Consider the following 13,071-nt stretch of genomic DNA (forward strand, 5'->3'; position numbering starts at 1 on the left):
GAAAATGCTACTTGGGAACGGAACAATATTTTCATGTTCTGGAATGAGGTGCTCAAGTGACAGCTATATTACAAAAGTTGGCAGTTGATACGATACGTCGACAAGTGTTAAACCTCTCAGAGTTCCTTATGAATTTTGATTATACATCCACAGTTCCATACTCGTAGCACAATAAGGCACATAAACAAGGGAAGTAGGAAACCATAAGTTCATACACAAAGAAAACTACTAAAACATAGATTGGAGAAGAAAAATGGCAAGCATCAAGAAATCAACTAGAAAATACAAAAATTGACTATAATCACAAGAAGCAATCATATACACAGGACGGATATATCTGTTCCGTGAATGAGGCTATAATGGGAGAATTGTGCCCAACAGAATTCAATCGACAACAAGAGAGAACTCAGACAAATTCAATCATCAATCTCATAACAAGCTGCCTGCCGCGTTACTCATCTACAACAAATTAAAATCACTCGAGTTTCTCCAATTCACCCATCCTCTCTATTATAGCCTGCAATATAATAGTTCGAAAATTTTTGTCAGAGCTCAAACGAGAGGAGAATCAAGTACTATCAATAACAAGCTTTGGTAGAACTGTAAGACGACTCAACACTCGAAACTGAAGTTTAAAATGCCTGAATGCAGACCAAGCAAATAAAGGCCACATTAAAAAGAAGCACCAGGAAGAAAATGAAGCAGGAGACACACCTTCTTACTCGTTTCCTGAAGCTCTCCGGCAAGGATGAATTCATCAAGTATCAGGTATACCTATACAGCAATTAAGAGATGAAAAAAAAGAAACCCAGAAAATGCAAGCAAAAACAGAGCTAAAGAAAAGCATGATGGAGAAAGATATTGCCATATGATAATGCAGACCTTGTGAAAATTGAAGACTAAATCCAGCTCGCACACATTGCTGAAGAAGTGATCCAGTATCTCCACGAAGAGATGGATGCACTCGAGGTAAGCTAACTCATTATCTGTGATATCAACACACATGGAGAAAAACAATCCAGCATAACGCCTGTAGATAACCTTGTGCGTACGGAACTGAAAAAATGACAATGGCGCATGTCAATGCATACTTTATGTATATACGGTAGACTTAAGAACAATTCAAAGGATCCATATGACAGCTTAAATGAAATGAAAGCTAACAACCAAATTCAGAACTTGACAAGCCTAACTCAATGTGCCGACTAATTTGGAAAGAAACCATACACAACGTATTCCAGAATCTACCTAATTTGCACGAGGAACATAGCCTTTTTTATGCGTAATAAGGTCTGTTTAGCCAAGCTTCTAAAATCTACCTCCTCCTTTTCAAAGTACTTAGACACACTTTTCTCGACATGCTTGCCAATGCATATTTTTAACCATTAAAATCCTTCATTCCCTATAAATAAAATTTTAAAACAGTTGATTTATTGAAACTTGAAAGTATATGTGGAGGAATCTAACAAGATCTCACATAACTATATTTTTCCTTGCGTAGATATCACAAAACAAGTTATAAGAGAATGTGTGAATTGTGCAAAAATCAAACAGTGTCAAGTATTGTGAAACAGAGGAAGTAGTTTCCCATAGACAGTTTCTAGAGAAATTCTCAATTTGTTTGGCCACCCAATTTAGAAGTGCTTTTGAGAAACAGAAACTATTTTCATTTTAAAATATCCATCAGAGTTTGTTTGGCAGAGTTTTAGCTTTTGGGTCTTAGTAGCTCTGCTAGTAGCCTGGCCAAACACCCCTAAATAATAGAAGGCGCCCAACAAGTGCCAAGCCTATACAAAATGAAAAATCTAAAAGGTTCATACCCATGGTGAAACTCGTACCCTCAAATGTAGAACCAACTGCCAAAGAATCAAGGGCTTACATCTGGTGTTCTTGATGATGTGTTTGGCTTTTTTTTACAAGATCCTGAAAAGATTTCTACATCCTAGTTGTCCTCTCAATCAGTCTTTCTTGACAGATAAAATATTCATTTCGTCTTTGACAGAACAAAAGCTTATTCGATAATCAAGCAACAAATGTCCTACCATTCCAAGGTTGTGACTAATAAGGGACTGTATTCAATATGAGAGAGTGGAGGAAAATTAGTATTGCTCTCTGGAAAACTTTGCTTCATAATAAAAGAAAGCACATATGACAACCAGTTTCAAGTTGTAAGCCTGTACTTTCTTTTTCTTTTCTATCTCAATACTACGTCTACTCTTTCTCTTATCAAGCTCATTCACTCATGAGTCATGAGCAGCTGCTTTGGAACAGAAAGAATTGAAGCTACCACGCCACAGATTCTCTCCGATCAAGCCTTGCATCAACGCAAGTACCAGAAAAGCAATCAACCAGACTTTTGATATGGATTGTATCCCCCAAGGCTGATATATCTACAAACCAGCTTCCATATACATTATTGTCAAATTTCACATTGTTTTGGTATACTGCATTGCCTTCCTCCTATATTATTGTATCAAGTGAGGGACAAAGTCACAATCTTTGTGCACCGGTAGCACTGAAATTGAAACATGTAAACATCATGCACTGCAAGTTCTGCCTAGGTGTCGTAGAAACTATTCGAATCAGTCAAAATAAATAATCTCTTGAATTATATAAAAAGAACTACGCTAGCATTGTCAAAGCAACGCAATGATGATCTAGCATCAAGCAATCTTTTTTAAATTGATTGTGCAATATGTCATTCTTGGTATGAGGCAATAGGCCAGCGAAATATAGGGTTGTCTCACCAAAGAGCTAATAAATTGTCAACTCAAAAAATTTACATTAAGATAAAGGACCTAACTTAATGATAACCAAGGTAGCACTGATACGGATACGGGAACGGATACGGAGATGAGTATGGGAACAGAAAACGGCAAAATCAAAATTCTTGAGAATGGGTACTTCGGCATATATATTAAATAATATATTATATTAAAAAGTTTTAGTTGTCCCTAAAAAAATTCGGTCATAATTAAAAGTAAAATATTAAATAACAATGTTTCGTATTTTAAAGTTACTGTAGTTAGTATACTTAATTAATAAGTCTTAATCTTCCTTTACAAAAATCCTATTACTAGAAGGGTTGAAAAGTCAAAAGATTAGATGAAAAAAGATTGAAGAAAGCTAACAAGAGTACACGTGAGTTCAACCTAAAAAAAAAAATTTGCGAGAAAAAAAGGGGAACAGAAGGAGTGCAATTGTCTCAACTCTTAAGGTGCACTGTAGTTCCTAAATAATTTTAAAGAAAAGGGAAAGGGAGGTATCAAACCACAAAACGACGTATCATTTCTACAGCAAGAAAGGACTTCCTTTCATAAGAGAAATCTCCACCGGCTGCGATGAAGCACGAAACACGAAGGAGGAGCTGCCGAAGATGGCGCCAACGATGGTGGGCGACTTAGCTTCTCAGTTCAAGTGAGAGAGTTCGAAAATTTTGAGAAAAAACCCTAGATCTGATTTTCCCTCCCTTCATATTTCATTAAAAGTAGCTGGGTACGTTTCTATCCCTTTAAATCTGTCCCCACCACATACCCAGTTTCAACTCATCCGTACCCAAACCTAACCCACGCACCCACCCATCCCGATTCGTTTTGGGACGAATAAGGCGAATTCATCCCGTATCCGTCCCCAGTACGGGATTCGGTGTCCGGGAGGAGTAATCGTGCTTCATAGCTCATAACCTATAAGGACAAGTGTATACTATCTAAAAATCCATAACCACCTTTTATTTTATTCTTATCGAATAGCATATATCCTCAATGATTATCTAAAATACCAACTCTTGAACATCGTGCGTCCTACTAAAGAGAAATAAAATCACTTTACGGCTCCCTTCGTACCCTTTACTGAAAACATATCAAGCATAGTCAGAAGTCACAGCTCATAGATGCTCCAAGCTAGACCGAACTTGCTTGCCCAAACACCCCAGCACTATAATCAACTAAAGAGTAAACTGTAGACTATGAAGTCTCATCATATCCAAGACCAAGATTGGTCTTTGACATATATCCCTTCCCTTTCCTACATGAAAAGATAGAGCGGAAGAGTATAACAATTATGAGCAAGTCTAAAGTGAAAATGCAGAGAAACAATGACAAAACAATATACATGAACAATGAGCACAACACTGAACTCACTAACAAGTAGGGGGAAAAGCAACCGATATCACTAATCAATTCAACATATGCTAGCAACCTGCCTAACAACCGAAATCACAACCCTCCACTCACGAGAACACTACCAGGTAATCCCAAGTCCCCCGTTATAAAGGCTGAAATTCTACTCTAAGAGACATCCTACAATCCTAGAGTAACCAAAGATCAACAATTAACAAGGAAGTGATGATTAACTAAAATCGGAGTCCATACGTCGCAACCAAAACTAAAGTTACTAAACCATCAAATGCTTGTTTTCACCTGGCCACCCAACCAGCAGCGAAACATCAAGGAGAAAAAAAGCTACTCCGCTCAGTTGCCCATTTACCAGGTTTCATAAATCTTCTTCTCACCACTTTTATGCAACTCTATAACTCAAACACAAAATCACCTCTTGTTCACATGCCACCCCATGTTGGACTTTTGCTCTTAACACTCCACCCCACCCTATAAACAAGATATTGTGAATGTAAAATACTCTACAAGTTTTCAACTCACCCTTGTAATATAATGAAAATAGCAAAAGAAACTTTCTACAAAAAAAATCTCAAAGTCCCCATGCTTGAAAAACAAATAAACCGAACTTCAGCAAGTATAGGAAACACTAAATGAGGCCTCCCATTATACTTGTTGCAATTGGATGTTGTCAAAACTTGCAGAAAGCCAGAAGGTTAAAAGGAACTTGCTAGCCCAACAATCATATATATGTTAGTCTGAGTGTAAGGGTATGCTACGAAGCCTAGAACTTGTGTTTGATGAAGGGCCCCCCACCCTCTCCAAACTCCCTCCACCACACATATAGTTGCTCAACTAGTGGACGCCGATTGTCTAAAAAGGATAGCTTTTCCTAGTAACACTTCGAACAACTTAAATATTCCCACAGCATATTCCCAAGAAAAGATCACAAAGCCCCATGCTTATAACAACTAAAACAAGCTTACTTCAGCGCCAAACATGTAATACTAGCATGAAGCTGCCAACATTAATCCCTTGAGTGCCCTTCCATTGTCAAACCATGATCCAAGAGCACAAAGCACGGACACAAGTGAAGTTGCAAAGGCTATATTAAGAAGATTTAGTGCCCAACTGTTATCCTACCAAGTACCAAATCCCGTCTCAGCTCTATCATGCATGGTCCAATACAATTTAGTCATGATCGCATGACAATTCACAGGAAGCAGCATTTCATCAATACTCCATTAGGATCGACTAAGATGTATACTACTATAGGTAGAGCAAGACTTCAAGAATGTTAACAATGTTTTAGATACTTATTATCTCAAGTATTGAGTCCCATCTCCTAGATCATGGTAAAGTTGATGAAGGGGTAAAGTAAACTCAACTTCATAGAACCACATTGCAACCGTTGGCCAAGATGAACAAAACATATAGGAGTCAAATGAATTCAAAGTATAACATACCAAATTCCCCTTAACATTCAGCTATTAAGATTTGGTAATATCAATATTAACAATCCAGACAATCAGCCACCACAATAATATTATGTATAAATTTAACCAGTTTGCTACATTTGATTACCGATATCAATTATGATCTGAGTTCATGCGACCTAGTGGACCGTCTACTATTTCAAACCGTTCTACATTGTTCATTACTAGACAGTAGACACATATTTACCACCTCAAAATGGTTCGCTCCTGTAACTACGAAAATCTCACAACTCATATAAGAACACCAAAAATGATCCCCAATTTTACCTCTACCCAACTACCCTAAACAAAGCATAACAATTCTCACAAAGTAATAAACATTCCAACTCCAACACAATTCAATAAAACTGCTCATATCACAGATAATCCTCCGATATTAAAGAAACCTAGGAAAAGGGGAAACAAAAAGAACCCAAACCTCGACAAAATTGGTGAATTTCGGGTCTCTATTTACCACCAACCGATGAACCTGGGCAACAATTCGTAAAAATAATCAATTATAAAAAATGATTCACCACAATTTAAAACGAAAAAAAACACAATTAAAGGTTAAATTAGTAGCGTATAAACCTCGTATTCAACTTTGTGCTTCTCGGAATCTTCGAGAGGTACGTAGTACTTTGCCAACCGCGTCTTCCCTTGTCTGTTCTGTAACAATATGAATCGGATCTGCCATTTTTTTTGAAAAAAAAGGAGATAAAGAAAATTAGGGCATAGCAAATCAGGAAGAGAGATCGAACTAATTTATGAGTACTTTAATGGAGTACAAGAACATTACCATTTTCTTTTTCAGAGGGATTGGAAGTGATTGGTAGGTTAAAGAGCAGAATAATTTCTCTCTCTGCAGTCTAGCTAAGAAATTTTGTAATGCCGGAAGATATGGTAAAAAAGGGTTGTCGACGGTGAGAGACGAGTGATTTGTAAAAGGAAGACTGGGAGAGGGTCGAAAGTTGATAGTTAGAAGTTCGATACTTTTGAGTTTTGACCACTTGGAAATTTGGGATTGGTAGATCAGCTCTATTGAGCTCGTGCTCTCCGGTGTGTCGGACGCTTAAATGATAGGTTTGTTCGCAATGAAATAAATTATTATATAGGAAGTTTTATTTATATATTGATGATAAAAAAAAACTTAAATGAACCTGTTTACACTAAATCATAGTATAAATGTAAGAAAAAATATTTTAAATAAGTTAATATTTGCGTGCTCTTCTCATTTTAACTATTTATCGTCCGTATTTACTAAAATTGTCCGTATTTTTATACGTATTTTTGTATTTTCTTTTTTTAAACTTTTTTTCTTTACCTCAAAAATGTTAAAATTTCAGATTTTTTAGTATGAACTAAATCAATTTTTCGATTCTGTCATCTTGAAAACGGAAAACATGGTTGAACCGGAAATTTATTTCGGTTCTACTATGGTGGAACCAAAACAAAATTTTGTTCTCTTTCCACCATGGTGGAAAAGGAATTTCATTTCGCTTCCACGAGGAGTACTAGTAGTGAAAACAAAAAATTGAAATCTCAGAAAACGTGCACGCGAGGTCTGCGAGGGGAGGGGGGAGAGTGTTGGGGGCAGGGCGTTGGGGGATGCGAGGGTGAGGATGGGAGCTGAGACGAAGGCAGAGGATGGAGGTGGAGTGTAGTGGGGGCGTTGTGTGGCTGCGATAGAGAGGAGGGAGGTGAAGGGTGGGGGCTGCCTGGGTGTTGCATGTAGAGGTGGTAGGGTGGCGAGCTGCAGAGGAAGGGTTGCAGGGGTAGGGTTCGGGGTGCTCTGGTGGGGTTGCAGGGTGGCTGGGAGACTGCAGCGGAGGGGCGGGGGTGGTGGTGGCGACAAGGGTGGATGAGGGGTGGTGGTTATGGAGGGAGAAGAAGAAAAAAAAACATCGTATAAATACGGACAATATACTGTAAATACAGACGACAAATAACATGAGTATAACTTTAATTAGGTTAGATTAAAATGTTACATATAACTCTATGTAAATGCCGGTTACGGGTAGCATGTCATGTGACTATTGCCTTATTTCTTTTTTCTTTTCTTTTTGCTTTTTTCCTTGTCTGCTCACTAAAAACATGAGTCCCCCTTTTATCTCTTCTTATTCTCTTTTTCTCTATTCATCTTTTCGTCTCTTTTTTTCCATTTTTGTTGGTCACCCAAAAAAAATTGAAGCTTTTCTTTTCTGCAAAACATGTTTGCAATCAAATAAACTTCCTTCGGCTTAAGTTGCTCCGCCAATTTAAGAAGGATCTGACACCAAACTGTTAATAAAGGCGTGGGAACGATGCGGTGGTACGAACTAGAAAAAGTGGTCCTAATCATGGTCCGAAGTTCTATTTATGTCCTCTATGACCTGCAATTATCCTATTTGCTCAATGTTTGGTGAATTATTGCAATCGTTGATTTTGCTCTTAATTTTATGCTCCTATTAAATTTCTTATGTCGTATGATACCAAATGTAAAATTTTCAAATTGATTGATAGATGTAGCAATTTTCATGAAGACCTACAATTTCATATCTTCGACAAGGATAAAACCATAGCTAAAAACAGATAAATTAAACCATATGTGCAAAATTATAAGCCAAAAATTTAGCATAAATTCGCATTTTCACCATAATTGTAGTAAATGAACATCACAATTCATAACCCCGAATACTTGTAAATATGCAAAAACCCTTTTTCAACTGCAGTGATTATGTAAACACATGTATAAGATACTCATTTATGCAATGATTCATGATAATTCAAGTAATTTCCTTCGCAATTCCCTTTGCAAATGGAGAAGAATGGCTTGTTAATGAATAAGCTTCATACATAGAGAATGGAGAAGATGAAGTGATGAAATAAAAGGAGGAGAGAGAGAAAATACCTTCCTTTGGTTGAGGTGTTTGGATGGGTTCGTGAATTTGGGTGTTTTTTTGAGTGAATATATATTTAGTTTAGAATGGGTTTTTGGGCAGGTCAATGTGTTTAGTAAAAGTCAAACTTGCAATTATCTTTTTGCTAACCAGTTAATCCAGTAAATACTAATCTAGCCTAGTAAAGGTTTTAAAAGCTACAAAGTGAACTTGTTCAGGAATAATAAAAAGGTAGACTTAAAATGAGAGACAATATAAGGGTTGGAGTATCCTAAACTTAATGCTAGCACGTGTAAGTAGGGTGTGCACCGATCCAGCAGCGGATAGAACCAATTGGACTGGAATATGAAAATCCTGTGGACCGAGATAGGGCCGGATTTTTTTTTTCGCAAGAGTATATGTTAGTTGTTTGAATTGTTGTAAGATAAATTTATCTGCGAATACATGAGATTCTTGAATATAGACACAAACTATGATGATGTCATGGTTGTTTTTTTTTTTTTGTGATCAGGAGAGAAAGCTAGGAGGTGTCTACAACAAGAGACACCCCCTAAAACATCCCGAAGGATGGTTACAAGGTACAACGTTACAAACATCAAGGTAAACAAGAAGAAGAAAAAGGAGCACAAAGGAACACTTGTGGAAGCTCCGCCGCAGCTAACACCTTCACCCAAGGACCAATAGTGAAACCCGTCACGGGGGGCGAGACAAACACCACAAAAGTTGAGATAGCTCCAAAACCTTCACAAAGTGACCACCATACCTTGAATCGTCGCCAACCACGGAGACCGGCGACGTGAAAACTCACGAACCACCACGAACGAACTGCACCCACACCGCGAACAACCATTTCCAAATTGACTGATTTTAGAAATGGCGAAAGCAAAGTAAGAGGCTAGAAAACCAAGAGTCCGACTGAGGACAAAAAAAAATGGGCTAGTAGACAAAGCTAAGCCATAAGCCCATAACAATGACTAGATCTAGGAGGAAGAGAAGAAAGAGGAGGCTAGGGTTTCAAATTCTAAAGAAATTGATTTGGGGGTTAGGGTTTTTAAGGTTTTCTTTTGGGAAGCTAAGGGGTTTTTTCTAGAGAGAAGGCAGAGCCTCTCTCCGATGTCATGGTGGTTTTAGGGGACCGAAAACTTTAATCAAAATAAACCTGCTACTTTCTTGTTGGGTTCAGATTGTGCAAAGTATTTATTTAGATAATTACACACAAGACCACACTGGTATATCATAAGCATAATACATCCAAAAGTTATTCTTAAGTTTACATGAAAAATCCTAAATAAACAAAGAAGTTGAATGAGAAATGGATCCAATAAGCAAAATAGTCTTACATGTACCATATCGTGATGTAACTGAATTTTCTGATGTTCACACTTTTAAAAAACAACTCTTACAAGAAACTGAGAAAGGAGCACAGTCCAAATCAAATAGGAGCCCTTTTTCAATTAGAAACTTACTTATTATTAATTAGGTAAAACATGTCTTTTTCTTTCCCCCAATTTCCAAATTTTATGACTTAAAAAGTGATAAAAACAGTGGCTTCCCTAACCGAATACGATACTACATTACAACCACAACGCAAATAACAAAAGTTGAGTGAAGTGGAAGCCAAGAAATGAAGCAGAAGCCACTACTACTACTCTTTTGCCTCGTACTATGACAATAATCATTTCAATTAGTGTAGTGTTAGTTTGGCCAAATTAAATCAAGCAAGTATACATCTTTATTATCAATCCCATAGATATAAAATGTCTTCCATTTGTTGCCACCTTCATATATATTCAAACTAAAAATTTGGTTTATTACTAATTGCTACAAAGTACTATAAACTTAATTAGAGAGTCTTGATAACAACATCAACTGAGATAGCTCAGCTATGGAGAAAGAGCATGGCGGCGTGGTGGTCAAGGGAAGGGCAATCATCGACTCTCGGCCACCGTTCCGATCGGTTAAAGAAGCAGTCGCGCTGTTCGGAGAGAGGGTGCTAGTTGGGGAGATTTATGCCAAGCAACTCAAAGAGGTTATAACTTATATTGATATGCTTGCTTGTTTTTCTTTGAAAACATACCCTGCATGCACTAGCTATGTACTACTTTCTTCGTTTAGAAATAGTTGCATCATTTGCATAGTGTTTACTATTCACATCTTAAATTTTGATTATCTTTGGTAATTTATATTTTAGGAAAAACATAGTTATATGAGATCTTGTTAGATTCGTCTCAATGTATAATTTTTTTAATATTAACTTTTTTATAATTTTTACTCGTTGATAATTGAAAATAGTAACGTTTGAAACCATGCATCGACAAACATGAAAACTTGAAATGGTGCAACTATTTCTAAACGAAAAAGAATTAATCTATAATAGTATAGTCAATTAATTGGTTATGCATAGTTTGATAATCAGGTTTCATTATAGTACTTTGTTTCCATAGTTTGATATGCATAGCTCACATGAAGCATAGGTTTTGATCCCATAATTCAAGTTCATATACTAAAATTTTAACCACTAAACCAAGTTGTATCTTGTATTATCATTTTAAAGTACAATATTGATAAATGAAAATTTTCCTTACCCGGGACATAACCCGGGCCTAAAAACTAGTCTCATATAAAAATTTGTCCGAAGTTTGTAAGTCGCGTGTCATAAAAAAAAAGGATAATCTGCTTTTAGAGATAACATTGCATGCAGCATGCTAATCAATGTTGTATTTTGATGCATTGCATAGATGAAAGTAGCCAAGACACCTTCAGAGAAAGAAAATATAATAACCTCAACACTGGCAGATAAATTTGTCTCAGCTGAACTAGAAGAAACAAAGCAAACCCTACAAAAAGCAAGAGAAGAAGGCAATTATATGGCAAATTGCTTAAAATCATTGAAAGAAGAGTTAGAAGAAACAAAGATAGAGCTCCAAAATATGAAAGCTGCAAAAAATGTGGTGAAGAAAGAGCACCCAAAACCCATCATTATCAACCCAGAGATTGAAGAGCTTAAATTTGTTGAGATTAATCCTAATAATTATGACAATAATAATCATGGGATTAATCATGAATATCAACATGAATTCCAAAAGAAGAAGATTGTAACATTTGCAAGTCCACCATCTCTAACTAGAGAAATCAAGCAAAGTCTCAATGATGAAAGAAGTACTAGTAGATTTGGAAGAAGCTCTTCTATTAGGAAGGAAGGAAAGAATAAAAAACCAGTTCTTGCAATTATGGGATGGCTTTTGCCAAAGAAAAAAAGAAGCTATGAAGGTGATTATGATCGTTCTCCTCAAGTTTAAAGCACTAGCTAGCTAGTAGCTACATATTTCGGATTTACCCATCTACAATAGGTGGGCGTAGCTATTCAATTTGAATTGAAAACATATGTTCGGATTTATTTTGTTACATTAATCACAAGTTTAATTTGTACTAAAGTTTTGGAGAAAAAGAGAGTAAATAATTGTATATGCAATCCATATTTGAGGGGTTAGAAAAAAATGCAGTTGGTGTATTGTAACTTTGCAATGAATATTTTTTTTGAGAGTTTTATTGATTTTGGCTCTCTGAATTTTGTTAACTATGATTATGCACTACCAATATGATATTAGATATTAGGAATTGTGGTTGGCTCAAGTTGTGAGTTTTCCCATCTTGCCTAAAAAGGTTTAGGATTCAATTCCTACCTCAAGCATTTGCTTGGAATTTAAGGGGGAGAGGGGGGGGGGGGGGGGGGAGATTGGAGGATGTCTGACTTGTAATGAGCCTTTATGTGAGGGTTCTGTGCGAGAGCAGCCCAGAGAAATTCTTCTTACCAATTTTTTGAAAAATATGATATTAGATATTTAGATTCTTTGAAACTAGCAGAGAATACACTACATTATGGTGATAGCAAAATCTCTAAACATACCTCATAATAGTACCATATTAAAGTTTTAACTCCATGGTATCAATTGTATGAGTTATTATAACCAATATGTCTCATAGATACCAAATTGGAATCTATTAGCTAGAAACTTGTAAAGTCTCCGTTTTCTCCAAAATCTTTAGATCAATGGACGAAGTTTCATTATTAAGAGGGAAAAGATATGGATCATTCCAATTACCTTTCCATCCTTTTCGATCCCGATATTGCATTTAAAATGAATTTGTTCCTTTTCGATCCCCCCCCAAAAAAAATTCCTCCCTTATAATAGTCACTGCCCCAAATTCCCCAAATACCATAATATAAATACTTTTTCGGCGTTTCAGGCTCAATTAATCTCAAATAAGGGAGAGGAAATTTTCAGAGAGATCTTGAGAGCTTTTGTATCACTATTATTGAGTATCTTGATTCCTAGTGCATAGTTTGTGATTTATCTGCCGCCTCAGATTTTCACGTAACAATTATTTGTGTCTTTCTATTGCTTTCTTTCGTTTGTTGTACAATTGCTTGAGATTATTGCTTGTAAAATTGATAGTCAATTAAATTTAACAATTAGCAACACCCCTTAATTTACTAATAAGTTCATTCTAATAAATCTCTTCAAGGTTGATTCCCCATCCTTTTTGGTGCGTGGCATAGACTCATATAAACAAGAAACCCATAATTGATGATCAAGAAACCAA

General features: G+C 36.4%; 2 protein-coding genes across 2 annotated transcripts; one reads left to right on the forward strand and one right to left on the reverse strand.

Moving 5' to 3' along the window:
• Window positions 1–271: 271 nt before the first annotated feature.
• Window positions 272–6,658, reverse strand: LOC104895200 (AP-2 complex subunit sigma). Its single transcript, XM_010681640.3, has 6 exons — window positions 6,387–6,658; window positions 6,179–6,277; window positions 6,027–6,077; window positions 883–1,056; window positions 715–774; window positions 272–517 (listed from the first exon to the last, which is right to left on the reverse strand). Exons 1-6 carry the CDS (start codon window positions 6,387–6,389, stop codon window positions 476–478), a joined length of 429 nt encoding a protein of 142 aa, XP_010679942.1. The 5' UTR covers window positions 6,390–6,658; the 3' UTR covers window positions 272–475.
• A 3,497-nt stretch (window positions 6,659–10,155) lies between these two features.
• LOC104895201 (WEB family protein At2g17940) lies at window positions 10,156–12,043 on the forward strand. The gene is made up of 2 exons (XM_010681641.4): window positions 10,156–10,495; window positions 11,205–12,043. The coding sequence occupies exons 1-2, from the start codon at window positions 10,352–10,354 to the stop codon at window positions 11,763–11,765; spliced, it is 705 nt and encodes a 234-aa protein (XP_010679943.2). The 5' UTR covers window positions 10,156–10,351; the 3' UTR covers window positions 11,766–12,043.
• The last annotated feature ends 1,028 nt before the right edge of the window (window positions 12,044–13,071 follow it).

The sequence above is a fragment of the Beta vulgaris genome, chromosome 6 (genome assembly GCF_026745355.1).
Source record: "Beta vulgaris subsp. vulgaris cultivar EL10 chromosome 6, EL10.2, whole genome shotgun sequence".
Lineage (NCBI taxonomy): Eukaryota > Viridiplantae > Streptophyta > Magnoliopsida > Caryophyllales > Amaranthaceae > Beta > Beta vulgaris.